This window comes from Chiloscyllium plagiosum, unplaced genomic scaffold (assembly GCF_037043375.1).
Source record: "Chiloscyllium plagiosum isolate Xiang-an unplaced genomic scaffold, Cpla_swu_hap1 HiC_scaffold_26, whole genome shotgun sequence".
Taxonomy (NCBI): domain Eukaryota; kingdom Metazoa; phylum Chordata; class Chondrichthyes; order Orectolobiformes; family Hemiscylliidae; genus Chiloscyllium; species Chiloscyllium plagiosum.
The window spans coordinates 5,807,064-5,822,647 of record NW_028270164.1 but is presented as its reverse complement, the minus strand read 5'-3'; the positions used below and the strand labels follow the sequence as shown (position 1 = coordinate 5,822,647).

The 15,584-nt window shown below is 44.1% G+C and overlaps 1 protein-coding gene across 1 annotated transcript in view; it reads left to right on the top strand.

The window, feature by feature from the left end:
- wnt2bb (wingless-type MMTV integration site family, member 2Bb) overlaps positions 1-15,584 on the top strand; it is a 72,534-nt gene that overhangs the window by 23,366 nt on the left and 33,584 nt on the right. The window contains exon 3 of the mRNA XM_087973444.1: positions 6,397-6,617. Coding sequence (XP_087829570.1) covers positions 6,397-6,617 — 221 coding nt within the window. The remainder of the gene's footprint in view (positions 1-6,396; positions 6,618-15,584) is intronic.

Here is a 15,584-nt window from a genome sequence, read left to right as displayed (position 1 = left end):
GGGCATGGGAACCCAGACTGTAGCTTTAGGGTGCAGGACCTGGAGTGTAGGGAGGTTAGGAACATGGCATCAATTTCAAAGGAGGGTGCCTGTAAACAGGAAAGTGGTTTGAAGTGTGTATACTTCAATGCAAGAAGTATACGAAATAAGGTAGGTGAACTTGCAGCGTGGGTTGGTACCTGGGACTTCGATGTTGTGGCTATTACGGAGACATGGGTAGAACAGGGACAGGATTGGCTGTTGCAGGTTCCAGGGTTTAAATGTTTTAGTAGGGTCAGAGGTGGGGGTAAAAGAGGGGGAGGTGTGGCATTGCTTGTCAAAGATAGTATTACAGCTGTGGAAAGGACGATGGATGAAGACTCGCCATCTGAGGTAGTTTGGGCTGAGGTTAGGAATAGGAAAGGTGAGGTCACCCTGTTAGGAGTTTTTTACAGGCCTCCTAATAGTCCTAGAAACGTAAAAGAAAGGATTGCGAGGATGATTCAAGAGAAGAGTGAAAGTAATAGGGTGGTTGTTATGGGGGACTTTAACTTTCCTGATATTAATTGGGAAAGCTATAGCTCAAGTTCGTTAGATGGGTCAGTGTTTGTCCAATGTGTGCAGGAGGGTTTCCTGACACAATATGTAGATAGGCCAACAAGAGGTGAGGCCATACTGGATTTGGTTCTGGGTAATGAACCAGGCCAGGTGTTAGAATTAGAGGTAGGTGAGCACTTTGGGGACAGTGACCACAATTCGGTGACCTTTACTCTAGTGATGGAGAGGGATAAGTGTGCACTACAGGGCAAGAGTTATAGATGGGGGCAGGGAAATTATGATGCTGTGAGGCATGACTTAGGATGTGTGGCCTGGAAAAGTAAGCTTCAAGGCAAGGGTGTAATTGATATGTGGAGCTTGTTCAAGGAGCAACTATTGAGTGTCCTTGATAAGTATGTGCCCGTCAGGCAGGGAGGAAAGGGTCGTGTGAGGGAGCCGTGGTTTAATAAGGAATTGGAATCCCTTGTTAAATGGAAGAGGGCGGCCTATGTAACGATGAGGCGTGAAGGTTCAATTGGGGCGATTGAGAGTTATAAGGTAGCCAGGAAGGACCTGAAGAGAGAGCTAAGAGCAGCAAGGAGGGGACATGAAAGGTCCTTAGTTGGTAGGATTAGGGAAAACCCTAAGGCTTTCTATAGGTATGTCAGGAATAAAAGAATGACTAGGGTAGGAATAGGTCCAGTCAAGGATAGTAGTGGGAAGTTGCGTGTGGAGGCTGAAGAGATTGGGGAGACACTGAATGAATACTTTTCGTCAGTATTCAATCAGGAACAGGACATTGTTGTCAATGTGAGTACTGAGTCACAATTAAGTAGAATGGATGGCTTTGAGGTATGTAGAGAAGAGGTGTTGGAAATTCTGGAAAGGGTGAAAATAGATAAGTCCCCTGGGCCTGATGGCATTTATCCTAGGATTCTCTGGGAAGCAAGGGAGGAGATTGCAGAGCCATTGGCCTTAATTTTTATGTCCTCATTGTCTACAGGAGTAGTGCCAGAAGATTGGAGGCTAGCAAATGTGGTTCCCTTGTTCAAGAAGGGGAGTAGGGATAACCCTAGTAACTATAGGCCGGTGAGTCTCACTTCTGTTGTGGGCAAAATCTTAGAGAGAATTGTAAGGGATAGGATTTATGAACATCTGGATAGGAATAATGTGATCAAGGATAGTCAGCATGGTTTTGTGAAGGGCAGGTCGTGCCTCACAAACCTTATTGAATTCTTTGAGAATGTGACTAAGGAGGTGGACGAGGGGAAAGCAGTAGATGTGGTGTATATGGATTTTAGTAAGGCGTTTGATAAGGTTCCCCATGGTAGACTACTGCAACAAATACGGAGGTATGGCATTGAGGGTGAGTTGGAGGTTTGGATTAGGAGTTGGCTGGCTGGAAGAAGACAGAGGGTAGTAGTTGATGGCAAAGGTTCATCTTGGAGTGCCGTCACTAGCGGTGTTCCGCAAGGATCTGTTTTGGGACCATTGCTGTTTGTCATTTTTATAAATGACCTGGCGGAGGAGTTAGAAAGTTGGTTGAGCAAGTTTGCGGATGATACGAAAGTCGGAGGAGTTGTAGACAGTGAGGAAGGATGTGGCAGGTTACAGCGGGATATAGATAAGCTGCAGAACTGGGCAGAAAGGTGGCAAATGGAGTTCAATGTAGGTAAGTGTGAGGTGATTCACTTTGGTAAGAGTAATAAAAAGATGGGGTACTGGGCTAACGGTCGGATACTTGGTAGTGTGGATGAGCAGAGGGATCTTGGTGTCCATGTACACAAATCTTTGAAAGTTGCCACCCAGGTAAATAGTGCGGTGAAGAAGGCATATGGCGTACTGGCTTTTATTGGTAGAGGAATTGAGTTCCGGAGTACTGAGGTCATGTTGCAGTTGTATAAGACTCTGGTGCGGCCACATCTGGAGTATTGTGTGCAGTTTTGGTCGCCATACTATAGGAAGGATGTGGAGGCACTGGAACGGGTGCAGAGGAGGTTTACCAGGATGTTGCCTGGTATGGTAGAAAGATCGTATGAGGAAAGGCTGAGGCACTTGGGGTTGTTTTCATTGGAGAAAAGAAGGTTTAGGGGTGACTTGATAGAGGTGTATAAGATGATTAGGGGTTTAGATAGGGTCGACAGTGAGAATCTTTTTCCTCGTATGGAGTCAGCTATTACAAGGGGGCATAGCTTTAAATTAAGGGGGGGTAGGTATAGGACAGATGTTAGGGGTAGGTTCTTTACTCAGCGAGTCGTGAGTTCATGGAATGCCCTGCCAGTAGCAGTGGTGGACTCTCCCTCATTATGGGCATTTAAGCGGGCATTGGATAGGCATATGGAGGATAGTGGGCTAGTGTAGGTTAGGTGGGCTTGGATCGGCGCAACATCGAGGGCCGAAGGGCCTGTACTGCGCTGTATTCTTCTATGTTCTATGTTCTATGTCACCCCTCAGCCTCCGATGCTCCAGGGAACACAGCCCCAGCCTGTTCAGCCTCTCCTTGTAGCTCAAATCCTCCAACCCTGGCAGCATCCTTGTAAATCTTTTCTGAACCCTTTCAAGTTTCACAACATCTTTCCGATAGGAAGGAGACCGGAATTGCACACAAAGTTCCAACAGTGGCCTACTTATTCATTTTCGAAGCAACATTTCAATTTGAAGTTTGATCATTTAAATTTGCAGGCTCCATTTCAATCACAACCTCTTTTAACCAGGTTAATTTGATTTGATATCATTTGATTGAACGTGATTTAATTGATTTTAAAATACCTAGAAGCCACTGCACATAAGGTTCAATCTGAGAAGGCCCACACTCCAGAAATGACTCCACATCAGCTTCATTGTGATCATAACAGAGTGTGTCTGTGAGAATGTGTGTGTGTAGCTGTGTATATGAGAATGTGTGTATGTGTCTGTGTGTGTAGTTGTGTGTATGTGTCTGTGTGTGAGAGAATGTGTGTGTAGCTGTGTGTGTGTAGCTGTGTATGTGTCTGTGTGTGTAGCTGTGTGTGAGTATGTGTGTAGCTGTGTGTGAGTGTGTGTGTGAGTATGTGTGTGTGTAGGTGTATGCGTGTGAGAATGTGTGCATGTGTCTGTGTGTGTGTGAAATGTATGCATATGTCTCTGTGTGTGTAGCTGTGTGTGTGAATGTGTGTACGTGCCCTTGTGTGTAGTTATGTGCATGTGAGAATGTGTGCGTGAGAGAATGTGTGTGTGTAGCTGTGTGTGAGAATATGTATCTGTGTCTGTGTGTGTTTGAGATTGTGTGTCTGTGTCTTGTGTGTGTCTGTGTGTGTAGCTGTGTGTGTGAGAACATATGTGTGTGTAGCTGTGTGTGTGTGTGTGTGTAGCTGTGTGTGTGAGAATGTGTGTATATGTGTCTGTGTGTGGAGCTGTGTGCGTGTGAGAATGTGTGTACGTGCCCTTGTGTGTGGTTGTGCGTATGAGAATGTGTGCGTGTCTGTGTGTGGAGCTGTGTGCGTGTGAGCATGTGTGTATATGTGTCTGTATACATGCTAATGATATGTGGACATGTCCACATTCTCTGGTGGAAAGTCATTCTATATTTTGGGTTTACTATAATTTCCATGTTTGCCATTCATTAGAATCATTTTGTGTTTAAGATTCAATGTTCTTTAATTGGTGTTTCATATATATATATTTGGAATGAGAAGGTCATTAGATATCTTCTGTTTGGAGAGTTTTGCACGTGCATTGTTTGGTGTAGTCCCTGCTTTGGATTTTCTTTTTACAAAGTTTCCAGGGAAACAGTTTAGAGAATGGAGGTTACTTCTAATTGATGACGTTTATGACAAAATGGATTTGGACTGGTCTGAAAAGGATTGGGAGTGTATGTTAAAGCCAGACACTGACACTGATATCCAGGGTCCTCAATGGGTTTGGTATCTCCTTCCCAGATCTCCCAACAAACATTCCCAACATGGGGAGCCGCATTGTCCAAACTTGCTGAGCTTTTCAGGAATCTAGTGCAAAAGGAATGGGAGAGGAAGCTGGTTCATGTTGTAGGTCAATCCTCACCAGCCCTGCATCCCACCACAATCATTCAGGGTGGCATGATGGCTCAGTGGTTAGCACTGCTGCCTCACAGCACCAGGGTCCCAGGTTCGATTCTAGCCTCGGGGGACTGTCTGTGTGGAGTTTGCACATTCTCTCCGTGTCTGCGTGGGTTTCCTCCGGTTTCCTCCTACATTCCAAAGATGTACAGGTCAAGTGAATTGACCATGCTAAATTGTTGATAGGTGCATTAGTCAGAGGGGGATGGGTTACTCTTCGGAGGGTCGGTGTGGACTTGTTGGGCCAAAGGGCATGTTTCCACACTGTAGGGAATCTAATTCAGAGAGGACCAGGAACTAAGCCCCTGCTTGCTGCAGGCACATATGGAGGCAAAATGACCCTTCAGTTAACAGTGAGGTTTGAGTTATCAGGACAGTCTTCAAAAATAGAAATTCAAGGGGAACATCAATATTTATACTGCATATTCAGAGACACCTGGTTAAATGTTGGTTTACCTCTGAATTGGTATTCTTGCAAAATGTCCTGATGAGTGCAAACAAAAAGCTTCATAAATTGCGTTTTTCTGTAATATTCAAGTTCTGTAGTGGCTAATAATGAAATTATTGCAACACAGAAGGTGACCATTCAGCCCATCAGCCTGTGCCAGCTCTCTGCAAGAGCAGGTTAGTTCATTCTCCATCTCAGATCCTTCCCTGCAGTCCTGCAAGTATCCATCTGTTTCCTTACTGACAGCCATGATTAAATCTGCCTCCACCACTCTCAGACTGTGCATTCCTCTGGATCCTAACCATTCTTTCATAAACAAGTCACTTCTGGATCTTTTGCCAGTCCTCTTGACTCTGAGTTCGCTGGTTCTCAAACCTCCCGCCAATGGGAACAGCTTTCCTCTATGTTCAGGTTCCTCATGAATTAAAATATCCTTTTAATCTCTTCTCAAAGGAAAACAACCCCAGCTTCTCCAACCTAACACATAACTGATACTGGGCAGAATGTTTGACTGTGATTGGCATTTATTTATATCGTACAAAATACCCCCCCTCCCATACATTTAAGAGAGGGGATCTGATAAACTTCTCTATATGGTGGCAATGTCACTGGATTTAGTAATCCAGAACCCGGGGGTGGCACGGTGGCTCAGTATTTAGCACTGCTGCCTCACAGCGCCAGGGACCAGGGTTTGATTCCAGCCTCGGGTGACTGTCTGTGTGGAGTTTGCACATTCTCCCCGTGTCTGCGTGGGTTTCCTCCGGCTGCTCCGGTTTCCTCCCACAGTCCAAAAATGTGTAGGTTAGGGTGGATTGGCCATGGGAAATTGCCCATGTGTACAGGCTAGATGGATTAGCCAGGGGAAGGCAGGGGATAGGGTGGGGGAGGGGGTGTGGGTCTGGGTGGGAGGCTCTTTGGAGGGTCAGTGTGGACTTGATGGGCCAAATGGCCTGCTTCCACAATGTAGGGATTCTATGATTCTGTGAACTCCACACTAATGTTCTGAAGGCAAGGTTTTAAATTCAAAGCGGCAGATGAAAATCTGGTTTAAAAAGGCTATTTTAATTTTGACCATCATCATCAAAGCCGATCAGGATTACTTGCGTGCTTTAGGGAAGGAAATCTGCCATCCTTACCTGGTCTGACCTACATGTGACTCTAGGCCCAGAGCAATGCAGTTCACTCTTGGCTGCCCTCTGCAATGGCCAAGGAAGTCACTCAGTTAAAGGGCCAATTAGGGATGGGCCTCAAATACTGTCCTTGTCAGCGGTGCCCACATTCCCTGAAAATGAATGCATGAAAAATGTGGGACGTTCTTGTTGAGGTGTTGTGATCTAACAGCGATGATCTCTCTTGCAGGTACATCGGAGCTCTGGGAGCACGGGTGATCTGTGACAATATCCCAGGCCTGGTCAACAAACAGCGACAGTTGTGTCAAAAGCACCCAGACATCATGCAGTCCATTGGCGAGGGAGCCAAAGAGTGGATCCATGAATGTCAACACCAATTCCGACACCACAGGTGGAACTGTAGCACCCTAGCCAGGGACCACACTGTATTTGGCAAAGTAATGTTACGTAGTAAGTTGTTGTTTTACTTTTAATAAGTTTTTCAGTTTAAAATGATAAGAAAGCAAACCTTGCGAAGTGGGTGATATCTGGAGCGAGAAGGGGAACATGCTGGAGTTAAATTGTCCCCCCAGTTTAACGAAAACCCCACAGGATTCACAGCTTCATTCAGTGAATGAAGGTGAAGCATTCAATTGGAAATTATCATTTGTAATATGAATAATAACTGGGTGTTCCCAAACTTCCAGGATTGCCAGATATAAAAAAAGTCGCTAAAAATCTTATTTTTTCTTTTAATTTTCATTGATGTTTTAACTTATTAATCATAAATGTTACTGGAGGTGGAAAATCAAGAATCAGCTGATTGGAGAATGAAGAAACCGACTATTCCAATATTCTAGGTTGGTAGGATGTCATGTGAAACTCCGGAAATATATTTCCAACTAAAGTTGGCAACCCTTACAGCAAATATCAACTCATTTCCAAACAGAAGTTGAATCAATTCCATTGGAATGTCTGAGTATTATTTTTGGATTACTTCAAATAATTTACGGTCTGAATAAAAGTCTGAATGGGTAGTGGTAGGTCAGACATGAGTAATGTAGGATCTTAGACATATAGGCCATATAATAATTTGTGAGGATGGAAACTGAGTCTTGGTTTAAAAAAAGACACACTTTAGACAAAGCTTTTCATCATGACAGCTTACAAGAATATCAGCATTCATATTGTATGAGAGGACAGTGCTGAGTTGGCTAGTGGACTCTGATTGATAGAGACGTTGCCATGGAGAATGCATTGGTTAATGATGACTGACTGTTAACTATTAAGCTGGGCTTAAATTTTAAAGAAACTCATTGTGGATTATGAATGGTCAAGGCTTTGCCCTAAACCAGAGAATGGCTGTCACCTATTCTGTTGGCTTACAAATTTCTTCTTAGTCTTAGCCTCTTGAGGGAAAACTGTCTCAAATTCTCCGACCTTTTCTCATTAGTGAAGTTTCTCATCCTTAAACATCTTCTGCGCTCTCACCAATGCACTTTCATCTTACTTAAGCATGGCACCCAGAACTGTACACAATACTCCAGCTGCTTTCTAACCAATCTCCTACAAAGGTTCCTGATTACTTTCCTTCTCTTGTACTCATTGCCCCTGTTAATGAAGACTGTCTGCTTTATCAATTGTTCTCTCTATCCGACCTGCCATCTTTAATGACATATGGATGGTCTTACTGCTCCTGAACAGCTTTTAGAGTGGAACCTTTTATTTTACACTGTCTCTCCATGTTTTTTATACCTCATACTTCTCCACATTTGAACTTCATCTGCCATCTATCCACCTTCTACAGAACATGTCAATGTCCTTTTGTATTCTACACTGTCATTCTCACAGTTTACAATTCTCCCAAGTTTTGTGTCATCCACTAACTTTGAAATTGCCCCCCTGCACACCAAAATTCAGATCATTTATGTATAGCAAAACCTCACAAGTCTCTTGTGCGGCAGTTTTAAACATCTTCTGGAAGTCCGTGTACACGACATCAATAGCATTACTTGATCAACCCTCTCTGTTTCCGCTTCCAGCAAGTTAGTTAGACAAGATGTCCCCCTAACTAATCCACACCCGTGCTTCCAAATTGACCTCAGCTTCTCCATTTGATGATTAACTCCATCGCAAATAATTGTTATGAGAAGCTTCCTGAACACCAAAGTTGAACTAACTGATCTATAGTTGCTGGGTCTGTCATTAAAATCTGTTATGAACAAGAATGTATTGTTTGAATTTCTTCAAACTTCTGGCACTGTCCTGAATCTACAGAAGATTGAAACATTGTTGCTGGTGCCTCCGTAATTTTCACTTTCACTTCCTTCAATATCCTTGGATGTATCTCATCCAGCCCCAGTGTCCAACTTTAAATACTGACAGCTCATCCAGTACCACCTCCTTATCAATTTTATAACTTTCTGTGACTGACCTTCCTCTTCTGCTATCATGACCTGGGTAGCTCTGCCTAGTGGGTAAAGACAGATGCAAAGTATTCATTAATACCTCAATTATGCCTCCTGCCTTTGAGTGCAAAACCCTCATCGACCCTACTCTATCTTTTACCACCTTTTCACTATAAGTGACTGAGTCCTTAGTGGATGCCACGGGGTGATATCTTGTTGTTAGAAAGCACACTGCAGACCTCCTGCAATTAAAGACTTATCACAAACACACAAATTCCTGGCTCGAATTGCTGTCTGTGCTTTTCAAGTGCACCAATGTCGAGCCAACAGCCTGCACAAAATCAAAATCCCTGATGAGCTGTTGGGTGCTGAGGCTTGGCCAGCACAGCGCTTTCTGGAAATTACCTAAAACACAATGCTCTGAATTAAAGGGGCAGTGCGCAGAAAACTTACAGAGCTTTAAGATTAAAACAGGAGGGGCGGTGCTGTCAGCAAGGTTGGCACTAAACAGTACAACTCCTCAGAGGGTGCGTGCACCCTGGATTGGTGTGCAGACGTATTGATTTTCTGGAAGGCCCTTTCAGCAGCAGGAAGGATTAGAGGGAACATAAGCTGTTGGGAAATGGTGAAGTCTCTGGAATGATATTCCAGAGACCCAGGACAAAGGCTGTGGCAGCACAGATTCACATCCCTTTCGTGAAATTGAAAAATTAATTCAATAAAACCCTGCAATTAAAAGCTAGTCTTGGTGGTGGTCACTGTGAAAGTATCTTTGATTGTTGTAAAAAAAAACAAAACTGAAGGAACTGCGGATGCTGTTAATCAGAAACAAAAATAGAAATTGCTGGAAAAGCTCAACTGGTCTGGCAGCATCTGTGGAGAGAAATCAGAGTTAACGTTTCGGGTCGAGTGACATTTCCTCAGAATTCGACCTGAAACATTAATTTTGATTTCTCTCCACAGATGCTGCCAGACCTGCTGAGCCTTTCCAGCCAATTTCTGTTTTTGTGTCATAAAAGAAACATCTGATTCACTAATGTCCAACAGGGAAGGAAATCTGCCATCCTCACCTAGTCTGACCTACACCTGACTCCAGACCCACAGCAATGTGGGTAGAACAAAGAACAAAGAAAATTTACAGTCCAGGAACAGGCCCTTCGGCCCTCCAAGCCTGAGCCGATCCAAATGTACAGTCTAAACCTGTCAGTCAATTCCTAAGCATCTGTATCCCTCTGCTCCCCACCTACTCATGCATTTATCCAGACACATCTTAAATGAATCTACTGTGCCTGCCTCTACCACCTCTGCTGGCAACATGTTCCAAATGCCGACTACCCTCTGTGTGAAGTACTTGCCACGTGTATCCCCCTTAAACTTTCCACCTCTCACCTTGAAAGCATGACCTCTCATTATTGAATCCTTCACCCTGGGAAAAAGCTTATCTCTATCCACCCTGTCTATACCCTTCATGATTTTGTAAACCTCAATCAGGTCCCCCCTCAATCTCCTTTTTTCTAATGAAAATAAACCTAACCTATTCAACTTTTCTTCATAGCTAGCACCTTCCATACCAGGCAACATCCTCGTAAACCTTCTCTGCACCCTCTCCAAAGCTTCCATATTCTTTTGGTAATGTGGCGCTCGGAACTGTACACAGTATTCTAAATGCGGCCGAACCAATGTCGTGTACAATGTTAACATGACTTGCCAGCTCTTATACTCAATACCCTGACCAATGAAGGCAAGCATCCTATATGCCTTCTTGACCACTCTATCCACTTGTGCAGCAACCTTCCATAATCTTAACTGCCCTCTGGAATACCTCCACAAATTGCTCAGTCTGAGGGCACTTAGCAATGGACAACAAATGCTGTTTCTGCCAGTGACATCCTATGAAAGAACAAGTGAATCAAAAACTAAATACTATAATATTCACTGAGGACCGGAATAGAGGGGATAACCTCCTGTCGTGTTTATTCCAGCTGTAATCACACACAGCCTGGTGAGTAGGGAAGTATTCAGACGAAATTCTTCATTACATAGAGAGAATTCAGTAATCCACCTCCTGACCCCCCCCAAAGCCTGTCCACCATCTGCAAGGCATAAGTCAGGAGTGTGATGGAATACTCCCCACTTCCTGGATGGGGGCAGCTCCAACAACTCTCAAGAAGCTTGACTTCGTCCAGAGCAAAGCAGCCTACTTCAATGGCACCACATCCACAAACATCCACTCCCTCCACCACCAATGCTCAATAGCAGTAGTGTGTACTATCTACAAGATTCACTGCAGAAATTCATCAAGGTTCCTTCAACAGCACCTTCCAAACCCGTGGTCACTTCTATCTAGAAGAACAAGGGCAGCACATACATGGGAACACAATCAGCTGCAAATTTCCCTCTGAGCCAGTCGCCATCCTGACTTGGAAATATATCACCGTTCCTTCAGTGTCATAGAGTCATAGAGATATACAGCACAGAAACAGACCTTTCGGTCCAGCTCGTCCATGCCGACCAGATAGCCTAACCTAGTCCCACTTGCCAGCACCCGGCTAACATCCTTCCGAACCCGCCCCCCCTTCCTATTCATATTCATATACCCACTCAGATGCCTTTTAAATGTTGCAATTGTACCAGCCTCCACCACTTCCTCTGGCAGCTCACTCCATGCATGTACCACCCTCTGTGTGAAAACGTTGCCCCTTAGGTCTCTTTTATATCTTCCCCCTCTCACAGTAAACCTATAACCTCTAGATTACCTACAGTGTGGAAACAGGCCCTTCGGCCCAACAAGTCCACACCGACCCGCAACCCATCCATACCCCTACACTTACAACTATGGGCAATTTAGCATGGCCAATTCACCTGACCTGCACATCTTTGGACTGTGGGAGGAAACCAGAGCACCCAGAGGAAACCCACGCAGACACGAGGAGAATGTGCAAAACCCCACACAGTCAGTCGCCTGAGGCGGGAATTGAACCCATGTCTCTGGCGCTGTGAGGCAGCAGTGCTAACCACTGTGCCACCGTGCCGCCCACACTGTCCAGTTCTGGACTCCCTCACCCCAGGGAAAAGACTTTGTCTATTGGTCCTTTCCAGGCCCCTCATGATCATTGGCTCAAAATCTTGGAATTTCCTAGGAAATGAGACAGGCCAAGTGGAGAACATCAGAGTGGGGGAGCATTTGGGGAATAGTGATCATAACAGAATAAGGTTCAGTATTAAGTTAGAAAAGGAGAAAAATCAGTTCAGGTTTAAAATTCCAGGTTGGGAAAGGGCAGTCATTAATGGTCTAAAAGTTGAACTGGAGGAAGTTGATTGGAAACACATTTTGGTAGATAAAACAATAGATGAAAAATGGGAAAACTTCAAAAGAGAAATTAATTGGGTGCAAGCTACATACATACCTATGACAAATAAATAAAGGGTATCCAAAACTAGAATACTGTGGATGACTAAGGGTATTGGTGAGAAACTAAGGAAGAAAAAGGATGCATGGGATGCATACCCTAATAATAACAATAGAAATCAGGGAGAGTATCTCAAATGCAGGACAGAGGCCAGGGCTGGAATAAGGAAGGCTAAGAGGAAATATGAGGAAAAGATAGCAGGCTGCAGTAAAACAAGTAGGAAAATTTTCTTCAAACATATTAATAGTAAAAGATTAGTGAAGGATAGAGTAGGGCACATAAGGAACAAGCAGGGTCAGCTGCTTACTGAATCGTACTGGTTATGGCAGAGCTACTAAATGAATACTTTGCTTCTGTCTTTACCAAGTTAGTAGATAATGAAAGTGGCCTAGTTGAAAGTATGAGCATTCAGTGTCTGAGCAGGATAATGAGGGCTAAAGTGGAGGGCCTAAAAAGGCTGGCAGCGCTCCAGGTAGAGAAGTGTCCAGACCCAGATGGGATGCATCCTAGATTACAGTTAAAGAAACAAATTGTGGAGCCTTTGATAGAAATTTTCCAGGTCTGTCTGAACACAGACTTAGTCCTGGGGGGACTGGAGGATTGTAAATGTGACACCTTTATTTAAGAAAGTGGCAAAAGATAACCCAGGAAACTATAAACCTGCCAGCTTGACATCAAAAGTTGGAAAATTGATGGAGACTATAATACAGGTCAGATAAATGTACACTTAGAGAAATAAAAGTTAATACTGTCGAGTGCAAGTCATGTCTGACAAATTTAATTCCGTTCTTTGGTGAGGTGACCCAGGCAGTGGATGAGGGTAGTGCGGTGGATGTTGTATATTTGGACTTTCAGAAAGCATTTGACACTGTGGCACATGGCAGGTTGGTTAGTAAGTTAGAAATGTTTGGGATTAATGAGTCCATAGCAGCATGGATTAGAAGTTGGTTAAAAGACAGGAAACAGAGGGAAAGTATAGATAGGCATTTCTCAGATCAGAGACAAGTTGAAAGTGATGTTCCCCAGGGATCAGTGTTGGGAGCCTTGCTTTTTCTGATTTATATAAACAATTTGACGATGGGTGTTGAGGGCAAAATCTCTGAATTTGCAGAAGGTGCTAAACTAGGGAGAAGAGTGAATTGCATGGATGATGCTGGGTGACTTCAGAGGGATAGTGACAAGTTGGCGAAATGGGCAGACATCTGGCAGATGGATTTCAATGCAGATGACTGTGAGGTAATTTGGTAGACAAAACACAGAGAGAAATTACAGGCCTGATGGTAGAACGCTGAGGGGGGTACAGGAGCAGAGGGACCTTGGAATTACACACATGATTCTCTCAAGGTGTCCGGGAATGCTGAAATAGTTGGTAGGAAGGCTTATAGGATCCTTGAGTTTATAAATAAAGGCATCAAGTGTAGAAGCAAGGAATTGATGCTGCACCTCTACAAATCATTGGTCAAACCACATTTGTAGTATTGTGTTCAGCTCTGGCACCTTATTTAACAATAGATGTTAAAACCTTGGAGAGAGTGCGAAGGAGATTTACGAGAATGATACCAGGAATGAGGGGGTTTAGACACAAGGAAAGATTAAAGAGACTGGGCTTACTCCACTTGGAGCTGAGAAGATTAAAAGGTGACCTTAGTGAGGTGTTCAAAATTATGAATAACTTTGACAGGATAACAAAGGATATTCTGTTTCCACTGGTTAGTATGTCAGTAACTAGTGGGTCACAATTTCAAGTTTATCAGCAAGAGAGCTAGGAGTGAGATGAGGAGAAACTCCTTTTCTCAGGGAGTTGTTATGATTTGGAATGCATTGCCTGGGAGAGTGAGGGAGGAGGATTCCATCGGAGGTTTCAAAAGAGAGCTGGAGATAAATTTGAAAGTGATAAGTTTAGTGGGTTACAGAGATAGGGCTGGAGAATAGGATTGGCTGGGTAGCTTTTTCAGGAGCTGGTACAGACACAGTTGGTTGAATGTTCTGGATTAGTGGTGCTGGAAGAGCACAGCAGTTCAGGCAGCATCCAAGGAGCTTCGAAATCGATGTTTCGGGCAAAAGCCCTTCATCAGGAAGAAAGGAGCGTGGAGAGATAAGCTAGAGGAGGGTGGGGGTGGGGAGAAAGTCTCCACGTTCCAGGCTCACTGCCTTTATTTTTGATGAAGGGCTTTTGCCCGAAACGTCGATTTCGAAGCTCCTTGGATGCTGCCTGAACTGCTGTGCTCTTCCAGCACCACTAATCCAGAATCTGGTTTCCAGCATCTGCAGTCATTGTTTTTACCCAGTTGGTTGAATGGTTCCTTCCGTACTGTGAAGTTCTAGGAATCTATTCCCACCTGTTCATATGTCTGTCTAAATGCCTCTTAATCCCTGTAAATATATCTGCTTCTACCACCTCCCCCTGGCAGCACATTTCAGGCACTCACCACTCTCTGTGTAAAAAATGTTCGTCACGCATCTCCCTTAAACCTTCCCTCTCTCAGTTTAAACCTATGCCCCTAGTTTTTGGCATTTCCACCCTGGGTAAAAGACTGATTACCTGTCCTATCCAAGCCTCTCATAATTTTATATACTTCTCTCAGGTTGTCCCTCAGCCTCCGACTCCCTAGTGAAAACAATCCAAGTTTAAACAACCTCTCCTTATAGCTAATACACTTCAATCCAGACACCATCCTGCTCAAGCCTTTTTGCATGCTCTCCAAAGCCTCCACATCCATTCTATAGTGTGAGTATTAGAACTGCACACAATACTCCAAATGTGGCCTGACCAAAGCCTGATACAGCTGCAATATGACTTGACAACTTTTATTTTTCAGTGCCCCTAAAAAGGAAGACAAGCATGCCATATCATTATCTTATTCACTTGTGTTGCCACTTTCAGGGAGCTATAGATCACACTTTCGGATTTCTTTGTATATCAATGCTCCAAAGGGTCCTGCCATTTACTGTATATTTTCCTCTTGCATTTGATCTCCCAAAATTATGTCACACTTGTCTAGATTATATTTCATCTGCCGTTTCTCCATGCTGTATCCTTTGACAACCATGCTCACTATCCACAACTCCACTAATTTTCATGTCATCGGCAGACTTATTAATCAGACCACCTGCATTTTCACTTACATCATTTATATGCATTACAAACAGAGGTCCTGGCATTGATCCTTGCAGAACGTTACTGGTCACAGACCTCCAATCAGAAAGCACCCCTCCACAATATCACAGAATTCCTACAATGTGGAAGCAGGCTGTTCAGCCCATCAAATCCACAACAACCCTCTGAACAACATCCCACCCAGAGCCATGGCTAATCTACTTTGCCTGCACATCCCTGGACACTATGGACAATTCAGCATGGTCAATCCATCTATCTGGAACATCATTGGACTATGGGAGGGAACCAGAGCACCTAGAGTAAACCCATGGAGACATGGGGAGAATATGTGATCTCCACACAGGCAGTCGCCCAAGGGTAGAATCGAACCCAGCTCCCTGGTGTTGTGAGGCAGCATTGCTAACTACTGAGCCACTGTGCTGCCCTGCCGGTATTTAATCTATCAAACAATCAGCCACCCACAATCAGAGATCGAATAACCGTTTCACTTAAAGTGAAAGGA